Below are 24157 nucleotides of genomic sequence, written 5' to 3' on the forward strand. Positions count from 1 at the left end.
TCTTAAACCAAGTCTGTAGCGTTAGTCAGTGGGAACCCATGGCAACAGATCCCAACCTGTCTTCTCCAGAACAATGCTGCCAAAGCACAGAGAGTACCAAGGAGGGAACTGAGAACTGCACGGCTCACCTCACTGCGGCTGTGCCAAAAGCTCAATCCAAAGTGATACTAGCTAACCTCTATGAGACAATGCGTACACAAAATCAGGCTTTACAGATGTCTACTGGAATACCAAACCGATCGCAATGCTCCCATTAGTGCAGGAAGGGAAGAAAATTTTCAAAATACATTCCAGGATAAAAGAAATCTTGACTGACATGATGTTTTTAATCCAAAGTGCTTTTATTATACATTCTTGCTACTGTTGAAAGTTTTGTGAATTTTAATTTTTCTTTTTCTCTTTTAATCTTAACTCTTGAATAAATGCTTCATAATGGTTGGGCTTTAGGTCATACACTGCTCATTTTGTATGATTGTTGTGTTTGCTTTTAAACCATTGTACTATTATGTACTTTGTGATAATCTTCCTACATACAAACAATGTATTTTCTCACTCGTTCCTACTTCTTCTGATATTTTGTCTTTCCTGCCCCCACTTCTTTTTCTTATTAACTCTAGATCTCCAAAAATTTTTTAAAAAGGTTTAAACTATAGAAACTAACAACATCCCAATGCTCTGTTCCCAAAACTTTTCCTCATCTTAATTTCCTTCCAATTAATTTAACAGGAATCCCTATCCTTATCTAGACCACATCCCTCCTACTTAGAATCTTGGTAATACTCTACTATTCACCATACTACCCATATATATTATTCCTCCAATAGTTAATGGAGTTAAAAGGATCATGCTTACTAACTGGCTAAAAGGACACTTTCATAAAATTTTATCCAGCAATGTGGCTGATTCTACAGATAATATTCAAGTATTACTGTAAATCCCCATCTCCAGCCTCCATCTTTGGAGGCCTTGCCCCTGTGCCCCTTGAACCTTACCCCTCTCCAAGGAGGGTCAAAGTAGCCGACCAAACCTTGACACCTCCCCTAAAAAAGTCAAGACCACTCCCCAAGGCTATTTAAACTGCTCCCCCAAAAATCAGCACGTGGTTTTCCCTCTTTCCCATGTAGTCGCATTGGCAGCTTTCTGGTTTCTCTTGGGACCACGCGAGAGTGCAGGAGTCCAATTAAGCCTGGATTTCTTTCAATTTGGTTTGTTTTGATTTGGCTTGATTGGGATCTTGTGTCGGCAGAGAGCTCGTGTTAGAAAATATTCCTAACATTTACCAGGCACAATGAGTACATGACAGGGGTATTAATTCTAAACTATGCATATAAATTATATCAATTGAATACTGATAACATTTTGACTGCAATAGAACAACTGATAAACCCAATCGATGAATAACTCAGATGCATAGATCTCAATGGAATGGAACAAGGAAGAGAACAAATCAAGGAAATATGACCTTCTCCCCTTGGAAAATATCATAGTACTGGTCCACAATGAGACTGAGTGAGATAAAATCCCAGAAAAAAATATATTAAAGGTGCTAGAAGGAGGAAATGGAAGAGAGGAAATAATGCAGTTATGCTTCAATTTTATTAAATATAAGAGAGTCAAAAACAGTATATTCAATAAAACCATTATAAAAAGCTTTCAAAATTTAAACTAAGAGGATGGCTATCCAGGCTCAGGAGGCATATCAATCACAAAATGGCAAGGAACTGAAAAGATCTTGAAAAAAAGTTTCCTAAATCAGAGTAGTTAAAACCCTCTCTCTCTCTCTCTCTTTCTCTCTCTCTCTCTCTTTCTCTCTCTCTCTCTCTCTCTCTCTCTCTCTCTCTCTCTCTCTCCAGAGATAGATAGATAGATAGATATAGGTAGATATAGATATAAAACTGATGTATAAACTGATGACTTGACCTTTCCAAGGTATAGTTGAGGATGCGGTTTTATTGGAGCTATGAGGGAGAGCACATTTAGATGCATCTGGAAAAGTCCAGAGCAGGGAGAGAAAGTAGTACAATGAACATGGCCAGCATATTGAACCTGGCAATGAGAGGAAGGGTGGAGAGTAAGAGCAAGAAAGAAAGACAAAGAGTATGGGGAAAGGAAATCAAGAGAGTGTAAGAGAGAACTAAACTAAGATGTGTGTGTGTGTGTATGTGTGTGTGTGTGTGTGTGTGTGTGTGTGTGTGTGTGTGAGAGAGAGAGAGAGAGAGAGAGAGAGAGAGAGAGAGAGAGAGAGAATAGCAAAAAATAGCAAAGCTATAAGAAGAAATGAGAAGCTGGGGAGAGGGAGGCCAGTGAGCTGTAGACAGTTAAAGTAAGGAGCCTGATGGACTGCCAGGAGGGACTGAAATATGGAACAGGTACTTGTGATACTCAGGAAGCCTCAGGCCAGAATGCCCTTTGGTATGCTCATAGGTATCACAAATAGGAATTTGTTCCTTCTGAAAGTGATAAGGAAATGGTTCCTTTGTTAGAGGGGAACTAGCTTCACAAGTTCCTGAGGAAGGCTGGCTTTTGTCTAACCATCAGAACTTTCACCTGGCATCTATATCCAGAAAAGTTATATTGAGGAGATAGCTCATTTAATAAAGTATTTGCTATATACATGTGAGGACCAGAGTTTAGACCCCTTGCACCCATAAAAAAAAATCCATACCTGGCAAAATGTACCTATAATTTTATTCTAAAGAAAAATAGCTAAAAGGATATTTTTTAAAATTTATTTATTTATTAAAGATTTCTGCCTCCTCCCTGTCACTGCCTCCCATTTCCCTCCCCCTCTCCCAATCAAGTCCCCCTCCATCGTCAGCCCAAAGAGCAATCAGGGTTCCCTGCCCTGTGGAAAGTCCAAGGACCACCCTCCTCCTTCCAGGGCTAGTAAGGTTAGCATCCAAACTGCCTAGGCTCCCACATAGACAGTACATGCAGTAGGATCAAAAACCCAGTGCCATTGTTCTTGAGTTCTCAGTAGTCCTCATTGTCCGCTATGTTCAGCGAGTCCGGTTTTATCCCAGGCTTTTTCAGACCCAGGCCAGCTGGCCTTGGTGAGTTCCCGACAGAACATCCCCATTGTCTCAGAGTGTGGGTGCACCCCTCGCGGTCCTGAGTTCCTTGCTCGTGCTCTCTCTCCTTCTGCTCCTGATTTGGACCTTGGGATCTTTATAGTTTGGTTGCAAGCTAGTCTGTTTGGATTTGTGAGCTCCATACTCATTGAGAGGCTTTGTCTCAAAAAATTAGTTGAAGAAGATATGTGATTTGCATGTGATCTTGCATGCATGTATACACACAATCAGAGATTAAAAATAAATAATTTATTAATGTAACTTATGGCTTTGGAAGAACAAGTAAAGCCAAACCCTAAATCAATATAAAGAAAGAACCATTTTCCAGGAAGAAATTAAAAGAATGGAAAGAACAATCACAATAATAAAACAAAGCAGATAATTAATTAAACAAAGACTTGGTTCTTTGAAAAATAAAATCAAATTAATCCTTAACAAAACTTGTTAAGAGAAAAAGAAGGGAAACATGTTATTCTTTTTTTTTAAGATAAGGTTAGGGGAGGCTGGTCCCACAAGGGACTGTGGAGTCACTGGAGCCTTTAGAGGGGCCAAGGCAAGTAGAAAACCATGGCCAGGGAGACAGGCAGATAAGCCATGCAGAGAGAGTTTGGGTATAGAGTTTATTTAGTGGGTTATGGAGGGGAAAGGGAAGGAGGAAAAGAGAGATAGGGAGGTGGGGAGAAGGGAGAGGGGGAAGAGAGAGAGAGGCAGCAGTCACCGCTTCAGAAGAGGGAGGGACAAAAAGAGAGAGAAGGCAGGCTGGAGGAGGCAGGAGATCCGCTTGCCTGGGTGGAAGGGGAGGAATGGTTGGGATGTTAAAAGGTCTGGACACCCAGGTGACAGGCTAGCAGATCATAACAAAACTGAAATTGCCAAAATTGCAAGTGAAATGTCAGATTTTATAAAAGATATCAATGGCATTTAGGAAAAATCTTTTAAGACATTTTATAAAAATGTCTCCCACAAACTTAAGACATCTAAAAGAAATGAATGAACCACTAGACATGTGACTTACCAAAATTAAACCAAGATGAGGTAAACAACTTAATAAAATCAAAACTGAAGGATGTGATTGAAAGTACAACAATATTAATCTCACAATGAAAAAGGTTTAGGATGAGGAAGATTTACTGGTCAATCCTGACAATCCTTCAAGAAAGAATCAATGCCAGTATTTCTTAACTTCATAAAAGAAAAAGATAAAAAAATTTACAAAGTTACTTCTATGAATTTAGTATTACCTGATACTTAAACTAAGCAAACAAAACAAAATAAAATGCTAAAAGATAATTATAGACTAGTTTCCATGATAAACAGATAAAGCATTTTTCAATAGCATACATGTCTTAGTTGCTTTTCTATTGCTATAATAAAATGCCACAACCAACAAAACTTATGAAAAACTATTTAATTAGGCTTGCTGTTTCAAAGGCATGGTACCAGAAACAGCTGAGAGCTCACATCTTAAACTCCTGAGTGGGAAGAAGAGAGAGCACTGGGGATAATAAGAGGAAGGGTGAACCTCCAAGTATTCATGATCACATCGTTTTTATTCTAGAGATTTGGAAATGGTCAAGCATGTTTAAATCAATAAACATAATTTATGTAATAAATAGACTTAAAGATAGAAATTGCATAATTATTTAAATTGATTTATAAATGCTTTTGACAAATACAACATCCCTTCATGATAAAAGGAACGAAGAGGTTAGGAATCAAAAAAAATATCTCCTTTTAAAGGCTACATACAACAAAGCTACAAAAAACAACAAACTAAATTAAAAAATTTCCAGGCATTTCCACTAAGATTAGGAGCAAAGTAAGACTGAAGTGTCTCTCCACTCATACTCAGTGCTGGAAGAAGAAGACTTGAGAAGACAGTGTGCTGGTCAGTTTTATGTGAACTTGACATGAGTTAGAGTCATTTTAGAAGAGGGAACCACAAATGAGAAAATGCTCCCACAGAATTAGCTTTTGGGCAAGCTAGCAGTTCATTTTCTTGACTGATGATTGATGTGGGAAGCTTGAGTTCACTCTGGGAGATGTCACCCCTGGGTTGATACTACCAGGCACTATTAAAAAGCAGGTTAGGCAAGCCCCAAGGAGAGAACCAGCAGGCAGCATGCTTCAGTTTCTGCTTCCTGGTTCCTCCCCTGACTTCCTTGAACTATGATGTGGGACTCTAAGCTTGAAAGAAAGTCTTTCTTCCCCAAGTTGCTTTTGGTCATAGTGTTTTATCACAGTAATAAAAATCTAACTATTTTTAGAAAGTTAGACAGATAGAAAGACCATCAGTTCTCATGAATTAGAAAATAATATTCTGCAAACGACTCCACTGCCAAAACCAAAACTACATAGTCAATAGAATCCCTTTTGAATCTTGATGCCATTCTTCGCAGAAATAGAAATAAATAAATAAATCTATGAGGTAACACTAAAGACCCTGGATAGTGCCATCAATTCTGGAAAAAAAAAAGAGCAAAGAAAGGCATATACCCACCCATTATTTAAGTTGTACTCCAGAAACATAGCAATAAAAATAGCACTATATTGGCAAAAAGAGTTCATTTCTATGGATCAGTGTAACAGAACATAGGACCACAAAGGGCATGAAGCAGAAACAAAGCCAAAAGAGCTTTCCATCTACTAGGAAATAAATATTTCCCCATGTTTCCAAGTAGACTTTTCTTTATATATTATGATATGTAACTGGTCAATGCCTATCTATATACCAGGTAGGTTGACTGGGAAATTTGCATTTGGCAAAAAAGAGTAATATCACGATTGACTAAAGAAATTGAGAAATCAGTTTTAGCATGGTCATCATAGTATCTAGAATGAAATCAGCTATTGATTACTAAAGAATGCCCATGGTGTTTTGATAAGTAGCTAATGACAACATTTCTGTTCAGTTACCTTTATTTAATTTTATGTTTCACTCATGAATTATAAATAAATATCACTGAAAACAAACTATTGCAGAAAATTAACAGTACTTCCTCAGGATATTTTTCTAGAAGTATAATTTGTAAACTAAATATAATTTTAATATTCTTGAAATATATGAACAGATACCACTTTTGAATATTTTTTACTAATTTCCATTAGAATTGCATGAATTTTCAATAATGCATAAAGCTTACATGTCCCAGAAGTCAAACCCAAAAAATGAATAATGCATATTTCTATCATCTGTTAATTTTATGCTTTCTTCTGTAATGTTAAATTACTAATTTATGAAACTTTATGAGAGTTTTTGTTACTTTTTAAATATTTGATAGAGAAATATACTAACCTGTAAACTGTTTCTTAGTGCAATATTTACTGTTTGAATTCTAGTCATGTAAGGTACTTACGTAGACCAACATTGACAAAAAATATTTTTAGTCATTTGTAAATTAAACAAATACATTAAAATCAGAAAATATTTCAATTTATTTGTATTTCATTATTTTATATGTGCTTTTTCATATATTTTGTCTTTTTCATGTTAATTTGTTAATATAGTAATAGATTCTTAAAGTTAAAATGATGTATATTTGCAGATAAACCAAACCATTCTTGATTATGATTGTTAGCTAATTGTTCTCATATGTTACAAACAACTTTTGAAAAGAAATAACTCTACCTACTCCATGATGAGGATCAAAATTTTGTGTCAGCATCATCAAAGCATGTTAAAATTAAGATAAATGTTTCATGGTTATAAAACTGATTAGCAGCAAAAGCATTTAGGAATCTGAATCATTTAAAAACAAAATTCCCTTTGCCTCTTACCTATGAAAGATGATTCTCAACAAGAGTTTTAAATGATAATTTGCATCTTTTTAATTCTTAGGAAATGATTCATTCATCAGTGGAAGAAATGGCTACTGGGGGTAATTTGATAGCATCTGATTTTATCTACAGTGCTCATTTCTGCCTTTTAATTGCTTTGCTTAGATGATTTAAATTTAAGATTATCACTGATTGGCATTTTAGAGCTTAAGGCTACCATTTTAGTTTTGTGCTCTCCATTCCTATTCCTTTCGTTGTCTTTTCTTGCCTTCCTGCTGGTTACATAAAAGTATCTTTTAGGATTCCATCTTGATTTATTTGTGCCATTTTTATTGTATTTCTTTGTATTATTTACTTAGCCTTTCGAAGTACTAAAATACACACATGTAATTTTCAGGGTCTGCTGGTTTCAACTCTTTTTCAATTATGAATGTGGAAACATCACTTCCACTTAAGTGTCCACCATGACCATAGAAACTTTTATAAAAGACAGTGTTTTGTTGAGGCTTGCTTGTGTTTCAGAAATTTAGTTCAGCATTAGCATGGCAGGAAGCACAGCAGAATGCAGCTGATATGGCACTAGGAAAGGAACTTTAGAGTTCTATGCAGGCAGCAGGAAGAGAGAGAAAGACCTTGGAACTGGTTTGGGGTTTTGAAACCTCAAATCCCACTTACTCAGTGATGCAGTTTCTTTCACAAGGCCACATCTTCTCCAATAAGACAACACCTCTTATGCCTATTCAAATAGTGCCACTGTCTGACGACTAAACATTCAAATAAATGAGTCTATGGGCCTTTCTTATGCATACACCACACCCGCTATATATAATTGTTAATTGGTATCAGACATGATATTTTAGTATAATCACCAAACAGGATTTATAAAAGTTATGAAGAGAAAGGTTTTTTAAAAAACTATTTTTTTTTTAGTTTTTCAAATTAAAACCTGATTGCATCATTTTCTTCCTTCCTTTTCGTCCCTATTACCATTACTTAATAATTCCTCCTTGATACTGGTATCCTCTTCTTTGGGGAAAACTATTTCTCCCTCTCTGGGCATTCTTTAGTTGTTTGTGTATGGTTGAGGCCTCCTGGCTTTTCCCATTCACTTTAACATGTCTATGTTGTCCTTGTTCTGCTCATGTTTAGGCATTCACATTGGTTAAGACTACAGGTGTATTTCTGACATTACGAGAAATCAGTCTCATAGCAAACTTTTTTTTTTTGGTTTATTTTATTTTTTTTAGTTGTTGCAAAAAAAAATTTCCCATTTCCCTACCCCTCCTTGCACACATCGCCCCCTCCCCCTACTCCCCTCCCCCTCTCCCCCTCACCCCCCACTCCATTCCCCCTTCCTCTCGAGAAAGAAGAGCAGTCCAGATTCCCTGCCCTGCAGGAAGTCCAAGGTTCTCCCACTTCTATCCAGGACCAGGAAGGTGAGCATCCAAACAGGCTAGGCTCCCACAAAGCCAGTTCATGTATTAGGATCGAAACCTAGTGCCATTGTCCTTGGCTTCTCATCAGCCTTCATTGTCCGTCACGCTCAGAAAGTCCGGTTTCATCCCATGCTTATTCAGTCCCAGTCCCGCTGGCCTTGGTGAGCTCCCAATAGATCAGTTCAACTGTCACAGTGGGTGGGTGCACCCCTCGTGCTCCTGACTTCCTTGCTCATGTTCTCCCTCCTTCTGCTCCTCATTTGGATCTTAAGAGCTCAGTCAGGTGCTCCAATTTGGGTCTCTGTCTCTGTCTCGATCCATCGCCAGATGAAGGTTCTAAGGTGATATGCAAGATATTCATCAGTATGGCTATAGGATAGGGTTATTTCAGGTTCCCTCTCCTCAGTTGCTCAAGGTACTAGCTGGGGACATCTCCCTGGACACCTGTGATTCCCTCTAGAGTCCAGTCTCTTGCCAACCCTAAGATGGCTCCCTTAATTAGGCTATATATTTTTCTGCTCCCGTGTCCACCCTTCCTTTATCCCAGCCATCCCATTCCCCCAAGCTCCCCCCATTCTCCCCTTCTCAACGTTTCTCACCCCATTTCCCCTTAGCTCCATGCCACCTCATCCCCAAGTTCCCAGGTTTTGCCCTGTAATCTTGTCTACTTCCCATATCTAGGCAGATGACTATATGTTTTTCTTTGGGTTCACCTTCTTATTTAGCTTTTCTAGGATCACAACTTATATGCTCAATGTCCTTTATTTATGGCTAGAAATCAATTATGAGTGAGTACATCCCATGTTCATCTTTTTGGGACTGGGATACCTCACTCAGGATAGTGTTTTCTATTTCCATCCATTTGCATGCAAAATTCACGAAGTCATTGTTTTTTACCGCTGAATAGTACTCTAATATGTATATATTCCACACTTTCTTCATCCATTCGTCTATTGAAGGCCATCTAGGTTGTTTCCAGGTTCTGGCTATTACAAATAATGCTGCTATGAACATAGTTGAACAAATGCTTTTGTCATATGATAGGGCATTTCTTGGGTATATTCCCAAGAGTGGTATTACTGGATCTTGGGGTAGGTTGATCCCAAATTTCATGAGAAATCGCCACACTGATTTCCAAAGTGGTTGCACAAGTTTGCATTCCCACCAGCAATGGATGAGTGTTCCCCTTACTCCACAACCTCTCCAGCAAAGGCTATCATTGGTGTTTTTGATTTTAGCCATTCTGACAGGTGTAAGATGTTATCTCAAAATTGTTTTAATTTGCATTTCCCTGATCACCAAGGAGGATGAGCATGACCTTAAGTGTCTTTTGGCCATTTGAATTTCTCATAGCAAACTTCTTTATCCATAATATTCCATGAGTTTTAGATATAGAAGTTGTTTTGTAGGTGTTTCCATTGAGGCTGGGAACTACGACTCTGCATTATTATTTATGATCTCCTTTTGCAAAGATAAGTTTCCTTGATAAGAGGTTAGGACTACACTTATCTGTGGGTGTAAAGACAAATATTTAGAATGTGATTGAAGATATTGGTGGTTTAGTTAAGTGGCGGTTATAACTTCTTCAAGATCTCTGACTTCACTAGCACTAGGCAGTTGACAAGGTATCCTGTACCAGGCGTGATGTCCCTCTTGTTGAGGCAGTCTTAAATGAAATTAAAAAGCTCTTGGTTACCAGCAAGGTATATAAGCCACTGCTGTACCTGTTAGGTTTATTGTGTCATAGAAGTCACTGTTGTGTTTCATAGGTGTCATAACTGGGTTATGTTAGTTGTGTTCTTCCTTTGGAAGCTCTGGATGGCTCCATGATCTCTTCTGGAAACATGAAAGCTACTCCTCATTGAGGATACAGTCAAGTTAGTTCCAGCACAGGGGCATCTGAGCCCTGTGCCTAAAGTGCATACTGTCTTTAGCAACAGGGACTTACCTTCTACTTTTGAGGGCAATCAATGTCAACAGCAAAAGGCTGTTTTAGGAGTCTCTTGGACAACCCTGACCAAAAATTCAAAAAAAGGTTTCTTATGCCTGGTGTTGCGGGTTTTGTGTTAGGTTGCTTTTGGCTCTTGGAAAGAACATTGCCAACTGAGAGCATATGTTGATGTATTTTTATGTTAAATAAAAAGAAATTTTTATTTAACGTATGTACATATATTTATGCATAGAGTTACGTTTAATAAGATTTTTTGGTAAATAGTTAATAGTGTGATTCCTTGTGACTTTTTAAGACATGCTTACTGTTATTTTATCCTCATCCCCATTTCTTCTATATTTACCTCCTCCCTTCCATAATTATAGCCTCTTTGTCCCATTTCCCTGATCAGATCATTAATACCCGGCTTCTCCCTGCTTTTCTTATCTCAAGCCTATTTTTTTTTATTGAGAAAAGGAGAAAAAAAAAAACAAGTTTCCATCTCCTCCCAGCCTCCCATTTACAGTGACAGTGTCCTTTGCTTTACAGAAGCTTCTCAGTTTTAGTGGGTCCCATTTAGTCAATGTTGCCCTTAATGTCTGTGCTTCTGGCGTTATACATAGGAAGCGATCTCCTGTGCCCATCTCCTGTAGGGTATTTCCCACTTTCTCTTCTATCCTTTTCAGTGTGTTCGGGCTGATATTGAGGTCTTTAATCCATTTGGACTTGAGTTTTGTGCACGGTGAAAGATGTGGGTCTATTTTCATTCTTCTACAGGTTGACATCCAGTTGTGCCAGCACCATTTGTTGAAGATGCTTTCTTTCTTCCATTGTATACTTTTAGCTCCTTTATCAAAAATGAGGTGTTCATAGGTTTGTGGGTTAAAATCCGGGTCTTCTATATGATTCCATTGGTCGACTTCTCTGTTTTTATGCCAGTACCACACTGTTTTCATTACTGTAGCTCTGTAATAGAGTTTGAAGTCAGGGATGGTAATGCCTCCAGAAGATCCTTTATTGTATAGGATTGTTTTGGCTATCCTGGGTTTTTTGTTTTTCCATATAAAGTTGATTATTGTCCTCTCCAGATCTGTGAAGAATTTTGATGGGATCTTGATGGGGATTGCATTGAATCTATAAATTACCTTAGGTAGAATTGCCATTTTTACTATGTTGATCCTCCCAATCCAAGAGCAAGAGAGATCCATCCATTTTTTGGTATCCTCTTCAATTTCTTTCTTCAATGCCTTAAAGTTCTTGTCAAATAAATCTTTCACTTCCTTGGTTAGATTTACCCCAAGATATTTTATGCTGTTTGTGGCTATCGTGTGGATGGTGAAGCTTCTCTGATTTCCCTCTCTGCTTCCATATCCTTTGTGTATAAGAGGGCGACTGATTTTTTGGAGTTGATCTTGTATCCTGCCACATTACTAAAGCTGTTTATCAGCTGTAAAAGTTCTTTGGTGGAGTTTTGGGGGTCGCTTAAGTACACTATCATATCATCTGCGAATAACGAAAGTTTAACTTCTTCCTTTCCAATTCGAATCCCCTTGATCCCATTATGTTGTCTTATTGCTATTGCTAGAACTTCAAGCACTATATTGAAGGGGGGTGGTGGTGGAATCCAGGAGCGCGCAGGAAGCCTGGCGCCAGAGCTGAAGGTGCCCAGCTCCCTTACAGGGGACCCTGAGGCCTGCCCGGTAGGCAGGCACTCACCACTCTGGGTGGGTCGCCTTAGTTTAGGAGCTTAAAACTGTACTTGAGCACTGGTCCTAGCATACAGCAGGGGAGGGTTGGGGAGGGGTGCTGGGGTTGCTGGGTCGTGCCTCAAGCCTATTTTTTGAATGGTTTATTTGTGAATTGTTTTTGCTTTTGTCTGTTTGTTTTTTGAGTTCTTTACATTTTTTTATGTTAATCCTCTGCCAGATGCAGAGCTGGCAAAGATTCTCTCTCATCCTGTGGGAGTACTCTTCATGTGATCATTTCTTTAGCTAAACAGAAACTATTTAGTTTTATGAGATTCTACTTTATAATTTTGTGAAGTCAGTTGTTGACCTCAATTTCTGGGCAATTGGAATCCTATTTGGAAAGTCCATTCCTACACTCATTTCACATAATATACTTCATATATTTTTTCTCTCGACATTTGAGTTTTCACATTAATTCTTTGTTGTATTTGGAGTTAGATTTTGTGAAAGACGAGAGACACAGGTCTCAGATCTTTCTTCTACATGGGCACATAATATTTTCCTTACACCATTTGTTGAAGATGCTGTCTTTTCTCCAGTGTATGTTTTGGACATTTCTTTAGAATGTTAGATGGATGTGGTTATGCACTCTCAGGTTGGATCTTCAGGGTATTTTCCCCCAATTGTCATCATGTCCAATTTTGTGTCATTACCATATTGTTTTCACTACCGGACTGTAATAACCTATTTGTATGTGTATTTGTTTGAACTTATTCTATTCTAATTGATAGTCATATCTGGTTATTCTTTTTCTATATTTGTGAAAATTTCAGCCTTTGTTTCTTTGGTTGTTTTTTGACACAAATAATTTTGATTTTCCTTTCATATGTTGCTTGATTATAACCCCAAAGTTCTCCAGTTATTGTCTTCTTTTTGCCTATGCTAGTCTAATTTTCCTGCTGTTTGAACTGCATTCATTCTATTGTTTTATCTTCAGGTTCAGTGATTTTTCTAATTTCCTGTAATTAGCGCGCCCAGTGAATTTTGTTTATCTATTTAGTTATTTTTATAACTTCAATTTGGCTCTTTAAAAAATAATTTCTTTGAGCTGAATATTGTTAGTTCCAGCTCTCATGCCAGCATTCAGAAGACAGGAACAAAACAACTTCAAGCTTAAAGTCAGCTTGAGCACTTTGTCAAAAAACAAACTTGCCAATAAAAAAGTCATTTATTTGCTGTGGTGTTTTAATTTTCTCTCATATTTAAATGTAATTTGTAATTGCTTGTCAAAACAGTTTTTATGGGTGCTTTAAAATCCTTGTTAAGCAATTCCAATAATTGATTCATTTAACTGGTAGTGCCTGTTGATTGCCTTGTTTTCATTAATCTGATTTTCTTGATTCTTGTTATCAAAGATGTTTATAATATCTGATTATTTTTTCCAGGAGACTCAGAGTCTTACTAAAATCTTCCATTTTATCAGGCAGTTGTCTGTGTTAACATACATGCCTTCTTTGTAGATGTCAGTTTGAAAGACTAATTTTCTATATCCTGGGAACATACATTATTGCGTCTATATTCTTTTGGGAGGTACTACTGGGTCTTGCATTACTCTGCTAGACTACCTGATGATTGCAATGATGTCTTCTTCGAATTGTCTCATATTCTCATATTCAGGAATCTCATAAAATCTTTTAACCGAAAGCCATAATATATATGCAAAGACCTGTAGGGTAAAGAGAAAGCAAAAATATATAAATAAAGTAAAAATGAAAGTAAAAAATAAGATAAACTTTTAAAAAGGGAAAACCCTGACCTGGCATTATGAAATGAGAAATGTCCAAGGATACCATTGAGTTCATTTTTTATCAGCCATCTACTGCTGGGGGTACAGGCTACCCTTAAGAGTTGTTTGTTTCTCCAGTGACACTCACTTGGAGAAAACTAAATTTTCATTTGTAAGTGGCTATCAAATGAAAACAGTTTCTGAAATAGGTAGGAATGGGTACATTTGTCCCCTTCTCTTTTCAACTCAAGGGTAATATCTGGGCGGACTCATGTAGGACTTGTGTATGCTGCCTTAGTCTCTGTAAGTTCATGAGTGCTTTTGATCATGTTGATTTAGAGGGCCTTGTTTTCTTCATGTCCTCCATCCCCTCTGGCTCTTACACTCTTTCCAACTCCTCTTCTTCAGGGTTCCCCGATCCCTGAGAGGAAGGATTTGATGGAGGCATCCCATTTAAGGATGAGGGTTCCAAAATCACTGTCTGAGTAATGTTTGGCTTTAGGTTTCTATATTTTTTCCCATCTGCTGCAGCTGCACAAAGAAGCTTCTCTGATGATAACTGAAGAAGACACTGATCTATGAGTATAGAAATTGTCATTAGGAGTCGTTTTATTGCTACTCCTTTATTTAGGACAGCAGTATTTGGTCTTATCCTAGGTCACTGAGATATCTAGTCTCAGGCTTTTGGTCCCGCAAGCAGTGTTGGATATGGCTTCTCTCTCATGGAGTAGACCTTATATCAAATCAGTTATGATTGGTTACTCCCACAAGCTTTCTGCCACCATGGTCCTAGCATGTTTTGTAGGCAGGTGACCATTGTAGATCAAAGAGTTTATTCTTGGGTTAGTGTTTATGCTTCTCGTTTGTTTGTGTGCAGAGTACCATCTGGTACCAAGAACACTAGTCCGCATAGGTGAAGCGTCTAGGTAGGCAACTACTTGAATTCTCTGTCTTTAGTGAGTTGTGTAGGTTGTTGTCTTCAAAAATGGACACTTGAGGTCAGTTTGTGTAGAGTAACCTATACTCTTTGCAACAACCCGAGTTATTTGGGCATTCCCATGGGACCACATTGGCCAACAACTCAATTAGATATAACCCATTGCTTGGACTGATGGCGTCCACATTTTTGATAAGAAATGTCCAGTTGGGGTTCTGTCTCCCCCATTATTTGACAAATTCATTTAGAGTGCCTTCATATATGTGCATACTTTTGGAAATGTCTACTGCATCAAGTTTCCATACTAGTCCTAAAATGACCCTTAATTTTAGTTTTTTCCATATATTCCCTTTCTCATCTCCCTTTTTCCTCCCCCAGCCTACTTGATCATCCTATTCCAGTATTCCCACCTGTCCATAACTATCTATTCTAGTTCTTTTCTCTAGAGATGTCTATTCATCCCCTCTTTGGATTGTAACTTTATTATAATTGACTTAACTATTGGCATCAACATATAATGCATGCCATATTTGTCTTTTCTAGGGCCGATATTTTTTTCTGGTTCTATCCATTTACCTACTGATTCATTTTGTAACAGGAAAATAATGTTCCATTTATTCATCTGCTAAAGGACATCTAGGCTGTTTCTAATTTCTGGCTATTATTAATAGAACAGCAATGGGCACTGTTGAGCAAGTGTCTCTGTAGTATGATATAGCATCCTTTGGGTATATGTCCAAGAGTTGTATGGCGAGATCTTGAGGTAGACTGATTCCCGTATTTTTAAGGAACCACTAGACTGATTTCCAGAGAAGGAGAGCTAGAATAATCTTTACAGTATGTCTATTACAATCTCTTCAAGTTCTCAGTTATCTTATGCACAGAAAAAAATAGGTTGGGAATAATATTAATAGCATCATTGCATTGATACCTAACTTGAAGTAAAAGCCAGAATAAATCACTTATCCAGTGAATATTAAAACATTTTTATTATACAATAGTAAGATGTAATTTTTCATCATTATCCAGCATTTACTAATATGTGTTTTACCTGTGAAAGTTAATCAAAAAGATAGGTACTATCTTTTATGTCAGATATTTGCTAGTACCCGTCTTTTGACATACTGTAAAATTGTGCTTTCTTGTACTTTTTATACTTAATAATGATCAGTTGATTTGTGTGTCCTGTGCTGTATGATAAAACCAAAGTGTATTATTTCTGAGGACAAAATGTTCTCTTTTACCCGATGCTTCAGTCATGGTAGCACAAAAATGAAACCTTTCATGTATGCTCCATTGTGGCTAATGCAGGTCAGAACCCTCATTAAATCTCTAATAGACCGAGGGTGAGTAAGCCTAGTCTACAGAGCAAGTTCCAGGACAGCCAAGAATAGCTATGGCTACACAGAAAAACCCTGGCTCAAACAAACAAACACAAGAGAAATAACCTTTTGTTTTCACATAGCTAAAGTTTTCAGGTTCTTTTCCATAGTGTGATCTTGTTTGTTTTAATTGATGCACTTGGCTTTACTTCATTTTATATCACTATGCTGGTTATTTCCATTTCAATTTTCCATGTTGGTTACAACCTAGAAAATTGGTTCAGTGACCACTTAATATGGAGGGAACTTGTAGTTTGAAAAATATTGCTTTATACTATATTCATTTGAGTCCTAGCAGATACCCTCTTTGAGCTTTTCTCAATACTCCTATATTTCAGGATTGTGGTTATGGAGAAGGTGGAGATGCATACTGCACAGCCTGCCCTCCCCGAAAATATAAAAGCACATGGGGGCATCACAGGTGTCAGACTTGCATCACCTGCGCTGTCATCAATCGGGTCCAGAAAGCCAACTGCACGAATACCTCTAATGCTATCTGCGGAGACTGTATGCCCAGGTATGCCATTAAATGATATCAGTCTTTCTGGAACTTTTTAAAGCTATTTGATGTCGCTTATCATCCTACCACTTAGACCCTAGTAGAAGTATTCTAACTACCCATGTCATGATCTATTTAAGCTCTATGAATGGGAAGCCATATATTCCTAACTATATCCCTATATATAAAATACCTGGCAAATTATCAAACACAGATGAGTGCTTAAAAGCTTTCTAATCTCTCTGATAGTCTAAAATTTAAAGTAAAAATGTTGCTAGACAGATTGCACAGAAATCATGAAGAAGTTGGTCTCATGACTGTTAACTCCCCTTTTGGCTATAGAATGTGATGGCTTAAGAAAATGGTGGACTGAATCACACATGTCAGAGATCCCACAAGGGTAGGTACTGCGTGCCATGCAGGAAACATGAGGGAAAGACTCTTAGATATTCCCCACAACCTCAAGAAGGACTGTTACAAGTCAATTGCTCGTTTCATCCCTCCACATTCCTTTCTGCTCTGATCACAGGTTCTACCGAAAGACGCGCATTGGGGGCCTGCAGGACCAAGAATGCATCCCGTGTACAAAGCAGACTCCTTCTTCTGAGGTTCAGTGTGTGTATCTATTTTTCTCTGCTGTCTTCCCCCCAAACCTCTGTGTGTCAATGAAGTCAATAGACTTCTTTATTCCTGTAGAAGGAAAATACTCCTTAGTACTCCTTCTATTGCATTGTTGGTAAAGGCAGTCGCCCATGACTAAACCTCAACTTTGCAGCATTCAAACTGATTAAACATCATTTATTTCCCTTGTTTTGAAAATTGAATCTAAATGAGGAAATATTTTTATTCATGCTTTGTGAGCGACTTGGCTGGGTTTGGTGGCATAATGAATGTTATAATGTACTTTACATATAATAGCATTTCTACACTTATTAATTGCAATTATAGTCAATATTGCTATTAGAGTCGATACACATGGTATAAGGAAGTCCTTAGGTTTTAGACCACATTAATATCTGAAAAAATAACTAGAATATCGTCTATATCCATGTCACTTGTCATTTACTTGTTTGTCTGACTTCTATAATTTTTGTCTGTCTTCTAATATAGTCTTTAAATTATTGGTGTATCTCTAACAATCCCTAAAAATCATGATAAATAAAACAGAATTTGCTAAATACACATAAGTATAGAAATATAAAGTCCTAAATTAGCTGAGATTCCTAGATAATAAATCTTATTTTTTAAATATTTCCTTCAGCGTTTTAAAAGAACAGATATAATAACCTTCCCCTTTCGATCCTTTCTGAGTCCTCTTCATTCCTTCCCTCCACAGAAACAACCACTGTCGTGAAATTTTAAGCAGCTTTTTACCAGACTATCCTATGGCAATTAACAAATCCAATGTTTCCTTTCATAAGGCCAAAGCCTTCTTGTATCATGTGCCTATGATTGCTAGACTAGGTAGTGCCCAGTTCCTTGTCACAGAATGAAATGATTGAGATGTATCAGCTCTTTACTGACTCAGTCTAGAAATGCCATGCATTGTTTACACTCAAGGTGCATTGGCGACAAGTATGTTGATGTTTTTGCTGTAAGGGTGTAAAGAACATGAAGAGTGTGTTGTTAATTCATGGGCATATTCCTCTGCTACCTTCTCCACTACTGTTTAAATATTTTTATTACATTCTGTATATTCATATTCTTAGACAATAGTGCTAGTATTTTGTATTTTACAACATTTTTCTATAAAGGTCATCAAGCTATTCTTCACTTCGTTTTTCTCCACTGGGTTATTTATATTAATCAACAAAAGGTCTTTTATGACGTCTTAGGGGCTAAATCACGACTTACTGATCTAGTATTTACTGATGAGCATTTTAATTTGTTTCTATTTTTTTAGGTTCTATTACATGAATGAACCACAACAGCAGTGTCTTTTGGTTAGTCATGCTAATTTATATCGTGCCTGCAGCATATGAGTTTTGCTTTTTCATTATGATCTTACCTAATTTCAGATAAGAACATAGCAGTCCTGATAGAGATGACCTAAAGAAGATGTAGCCTAAGGATCTTTAGGGCCCTTTTCCGACTCTTAACTGCCCACATTGACAGACTCTCCTATTCTTTTGTTGTGGTTCCACAGGTACCTTCCAGTTGAGTTTAGTGAAGGTAGATGCACACACTGTTCCCGGTAAGGAAGCCACGCTTGTCGCACTGGTGGGCAGTCTGCTGGTAGTGTTTGCACTTGCCTTCCTTGGGCTCTTCTTCCTCTACTGCAAGCAGCTCTTTAATAGACATTGTCAATGTGATAAGTGTGTCTGCTTAACATTTCCCATGAAACAAAATTAAGACAAAATTTTTGGTAAAAGAGGAAGATTTTTGAGATTATAAGTCAAGGTGCCTTCCCTATCACATTAGAAAATCCCAGGCATCATGCTCTGTCATCATGTGGGAACTATCTGGCATAGCATCAAAAAATATGGAACATCAAAAGGGCTAGAGTTTACCTGGAAGTTTAGTAGACCAGTTTATTAGGCTTTAAGGGTTCGTGGAGAATCTCCCTTAATGGGAAATCACTTGGTAAAGAAACCCAGAGACCAATTATCTAACCTTTAAATCATAGTGTAACTCAAATTATATAGATTCTTTAGGTTTATTTATTTTTAATTTTCAAAATGATAGATGGAATGGAATAAGTTGTTTAAACTGTTTTCTCTATGTATGTATTAATAGATTCTGAAATATCAGAATTGGAGATTTAGATATACCTGAAACATGACTAATAAAAGTTAATGAGGTCTACAGTAAGTGCTGTCAATATAGGAGTTTCCCAAAACTGGATAACTGAAGGCATAGTGTTTAGTCAACATTCTTATGTTTTTCTGTCTTCCAAAATACTGCTGCTGAAGATCCGGCCAAAGCCATAGGAGATGGTGCATTAAAATCACGACAGATTGAGAACACTTTTACTTTTGTCAACTTCATCTATCAGTCAATGTAAGACAGAAAGTATAGTTCATCAGGGAGAGAATACAGAAGAGGTGGGATCATCAGGACTAAATAAGACATTAGAATCCCAGACATGAATACCAGTGTTCAATGCAGCTTTAGTGCAATTAACAGAAGCAAGAACTAAACAGGGACAATGAAAAATCTAACATAGCCTAATAAATAGACCCGTATTAGCAAAGGAAAGGATGGACTTTACTGGATACAAAAACTGTCAGGATTCAGTATCTAAATGGATACTGTAGCTGAAGCAGCACATTATTATAGCTGCATTCTGTTTGTGTTGGAAAATCCTTCTTAAATAGAACTTCCTTAGTCAGTTTGGCTCTAGAGTCTATCAGTGATTTACCTGTGCATACTCCATGTTTAAGCAAAGATGAATCTAGCATTTCATGAGATGTAGTTTTACCCTCTTGATTCTCAATGACCCTTCTTCAGCTTTACTTCAGTCTCCTTAAAGCTCCTGTGGTAGCTCTGACAGTTTAGACAATGGTGGACCACTGGATCTCTGTCTCATTGACCATTCAGTCTTTGGAAGGTAGTGTGTAATGTAAGAATTCTTGCCCAGTACTGAAACATGGGTAATGAAGTGTTTGGGTCACAGGTCTCAGCAAGGTGAATGTGATGAGACATCTAAGACCTGCCTGTATCCCTGTTCTTCCCTTGGGAGAGAGAACCCCCTTTCTATACTATTGCAGTATCTCCTTGGAAACATAAGGACAGGTAGCGTCCTTATGATTTCCTTAGGAAAAAATGTGCTTATTAGTACTCACTCACTTACAGACATTCCATGGCTTTGTAAGGGAGGGCAACCTGATGTGAATTAAATCCAATGCAGATGCAGGAAAGAGGAATAGGATTGTGACATACTAGAAGGACCATCTCCTCTCTAATCAAGAATCCATTACTCAGCCACATCCATTTGCTACCACTGTGAAACCTTCCAATTTTCAAATAGTCCAGACATTTGTAATTTTGTATGAAATTTTCTTATGCACTCACGTAATTTGAACAAACTGTGGAAACGCGGTCACAGTGGGGAAACATAAAGACACAGCAACTCAGTTTGTAACCTAGTATTGAGTCTGACTCATGCATGAATGATGAATTGCTTATCTTTATCATTGTTGTAACAAGTTGTCACATTTGATGGCTTGCCTCAGTTTCCACAGTTCGGAAGTTTAGCACGCTGTATGGAATCTTAACGAGGCCACAACCAAGAAATTGGCAGGACTGTGTTTCTTTCTGTCTGTCCGAGGGGAATCTGTTCCCTCATGAGTCTGTAGAACTGAAGTCTTATTTTCTTGGTGGCTGTGCGTAGAAGGTCACTCCCAGCTGCTAGAGCAGTGGTTCTCAGCCTGTGGGTCATGAACCCTCTGGGGGTCAAATGATGCTTTTACAGGGGTTGCCTAAGGCCATCAGAAAACACAGCTATTTATAATTCAAAACAGTGGCAAAATTGTACTTTTAAAGTGGCAATGTGAAGAACTGTATTAAAGGGTTGAAGCATTAAGAAGGGTGATAACCACTGCTCTAGAGGCTGCTCATATGTTTTGGCTCATGGCTCTCTTCTTTGTCTAAAACGAGCAATGGTATAATGAAGTTGTTTAGAGAGATGTTATGCCACATCTTTCTATATTAATGCTCGGTGTCATTTCTGCCTTCTGACACTTATCAGGATGCATCTAGCAACCTAGAGAAATGGAACTAAATTAAAATGTTCATCATTAATCACAGAATAAAAAAATCATGATTTATCTTAAGGATTTTCTGAACTCATATGCATAATTCAAGATAATCTTCCTATTTTAACATCCACTACCATAATTCTGATTGCATGGTTCCTTTCCCATGTAATATACCCAGATCATGGAAGAAAGAAGCACATTAAAATACCTTTCCTACAAAGCGTTTATCTCTAGCTGAAGAAATTTGTCTTCCCTAATCCAGCATCTAAAAGACTTAATGTAATACCCCAAGGAAAGCATGTCTCTGAAATGTGTCATTTTCACCTACTTCTAGATGCTCTGGTCCTTCAGGAAGAAAGAGGGAGTCTGGCTCCTAGACCCCCTCACCCCTCCTATAGTTGGTGCTCAGGAAGAGATACCCTGTTGAGAAGAGACCCTGATTTGAGGGGGGGTGACTCAGTGGCTTTCTGCTTTGAGTTGCAGGAGGTTCGTTGCAATATGAAGCTGAAAAGGCAGTGGAGGAGGATTCTCTTTTCCCCATACCACCTGGCCAGGAGACCAGTCCTGAATTTCCAGTGAATGAGATCAAGCCACTCAGCTCCATCTTGGATGACGACTGCAGTTCCACACGTAGCTTCCCCACGCAGGAGTCCTTTACCATGGCCTCCTGCGCCTCAGAGAGCCACTCTAAATGGGTCCATACCCCCATTGAATGTACAGAGCTGGTCCTGCAAAAGTTTTCCAGCTCTGTGCCCTGTACTGGAGCTGGAACCCTGAGGGAGAACACAGTTGAAAGCTCCGGAGACAGCCCGGAGCTCCAAGTACCTTTTCAAGTTCCCAGCCTTTGACTCTACTGAGGTGAGCTAGAAAAATGTGGTTAAAAGACCAGGAGGTGTGGGCCACTCTCAACAATTTTCCAGCCCCAGTTCTATTGTCTGATAGGGCTTGGGTGGAAGAATGGCAGGAAATGAGGCTGGTAGAGGTTGGAGAGGCAACAGTTGTGGCACTAAGTCTTTGAGCTAATTTTACATCAGATTTGGAAGCCAACAATTGTCTGGAGACCTGGCAGGCTGGCGTGATGCCAGCTTCTTCATCTGGACCCTACTCTTGACTAGTCATATTGTTTACTCCTTTCGTTTGTATAAACACAACACCATCATACAAATATGCAACTCTGTATTCAGATGAACCCTGGTTCCTGAACAGCCTTATGATCTTGAGGAAATCATTTTACCTCAGACAGTCTTCTGCTCATGAGTTAGTGTGAGGATTGAATGACAACATACGCAAGTGTCCTTTATAATGTCTTTATGAGAGGTGTTTGTACCATGATGGCATTTCCTTCCTTTCCCTGTGTTCTGTCACCAATTACAAATACCTTCTATATCCACTACATTTTTTTCTGAACTTCGTAACTTCATACCTTTGAGGTAGGCAAATGAGAAATATGCTAATCTCGTTTTAAATAGGCAGAAACTGAGCCACAGAGATGAGAAGCGGTTTGCTTAAAGACAGAGTAATCCATTCTCAGAACTAGGCTAGAGCCCAGGATTCGCAGCTCCATTACAGAGTTCATCTAACTCCATCATTGGATTTTGAAATCTATGTGTATGTTACCTCAATATATGTCACATATACGTATGTTGTATCCATGTATATGTACATGTGTGTGTATAAAAACATCATGGATAAAAAAACAGAACATACACAAAATTCATTTGTGCTTCATGTGCACTTTGCATACATAACCTGAAGGTACTTTCATGTGTTATTAGTACAAACTCATGTGTAAGCAAGTGTGCAATTTTTCACTTATGGTATCATGTCAAATAGGAATAAAATTTTGAGTATTTTGGATTTTGAATCTTTGAATTTTGCCCTAAGGACACCCAATCTATTTCTTCATCTAGAGGTTATGTAGTTCTTGTTCAAATATTCTAGTGAAAAGAGCTCACAGCTGCCCAATGTGTATTACACTTACAACTGACAAACTGGAGCTCAATATAAAAAGCATAATTGTATCTTGTACTCACTTATGGGTTCTAGTTCTTTCCCTGGGTCACACATCTGACTTCTCTGCCATATCAACCACTTTGGGTTTTTATTAAGTACATGGTACTAAAACTTAACCCAGTTTCAGGAAAAAATGTTTTTTCTAGTTTGAAATAGGATAGATTTGTTATCTCCATGGCTAGGTGAGAGATTTCAGCTATTGTGCCCTAAATCACTGGTCCAAACAGGAACTTTTAGAGAAAAGAAAGAGGAGGGTGGTGATTACACAGCATCACAGGATTCTAACTACTCCGCTCTTTTTCTAGGTCTCTTTCACTCTTGGCAACCTTGCCAGTGATTGTTCCTGGACTTTCCTGCTCTACTTCTATTCAACAGCTGTAGCATGGGCCTGGGGTATAGGCCCCACAATAATCAGTACTCTAAAAACGGGGTACACAGGGCCCATCCTACAAGAGAATTAAATCCCCACCATTTTCCCAAGACTGGCCTTGAACATTTTTTTGTTTTCTTCTGTTAGTCTGGGGACTCAGAATTCATAGCCATGAAAATGGCTATGGGCCAGTTAATTAATTATAGAGGTGGGGGGAATAACAACAAACAAGGTCAAATTTTCCTGCCTGTATATTTTTTCTTCTTATATTTTTTGTCAGGTAGATCTGAGAAAGGGTTTTACAGAATTCTGTTGACATCTATATACCACTTTAGAGAGAAAAATAAAGTGCTTTTCAATTTAGCTTTCTGCTTTGACTCTCTCCCCTAATACACACACACACACACACACACACACACACACACACACACTCATGCATACACATAAAATGGAAGGATATATATATATATATATCTATATATATATATATATATATATATATAGAGAGAGAGAGAGAGAGAGAGAGAGAGAGAGAGAGATCATGGGGGAGGCATGAACACACATGCAC

General features: G+C 38.0%; 1 protein-coding gene across 2 annotated transcripts in view; it reads left to right on the plus strand.

Annotated features, from left to right (window-relative positions):
- The window catches only part of LOC121443138 (tumor necrosis factor receptor superfamily member 27-like), a 46406-nt gene extending 22681 nt beyond the window's left edge, over positions 1-23725 (plus strand). For both annotated transcript variants that reach the window (XM_041644818.1, XM_041644816.1), the window contains exons 4-8: positions 16346-16524; positions 17036-17121; positions 18653-18817; positions 21690-22064; positions 23525-23725. In XM_041644818.1, coding sequence (XP_041500752.1) covers positions 16346-16524; positions 17036-17121; positions 18653-18817; positions 21690-22054 — 795 coding nt within the window. In that variant the 3' untranslated portion in view covers positions 22055-22064; positions 23525-23725. The remainder of the gene's footprint in view (positions 1-16345; positions 16525-17035; positions 17122-18652; positions 18818-21689; positions 22065-23524) is intronic.
- Positions 23726-24157: the final 432 nt, after the last annotated feature.

Source organism: Microtus oregoni, unplaced genomic scaffold, assembly GCF_018167655.1.
Source record: "Microtus oregoni isolate MIOR12 unplaced genomic scaffold, Mior012 000100F_ref0000014, whole genome shotgun sequence".
Taxonomy (NCBI): Eukaryota; Metazoa; Chordata; class Mammalia; order Rodentia; family Cricetidae; genus Microtus; species Microtus oregoni.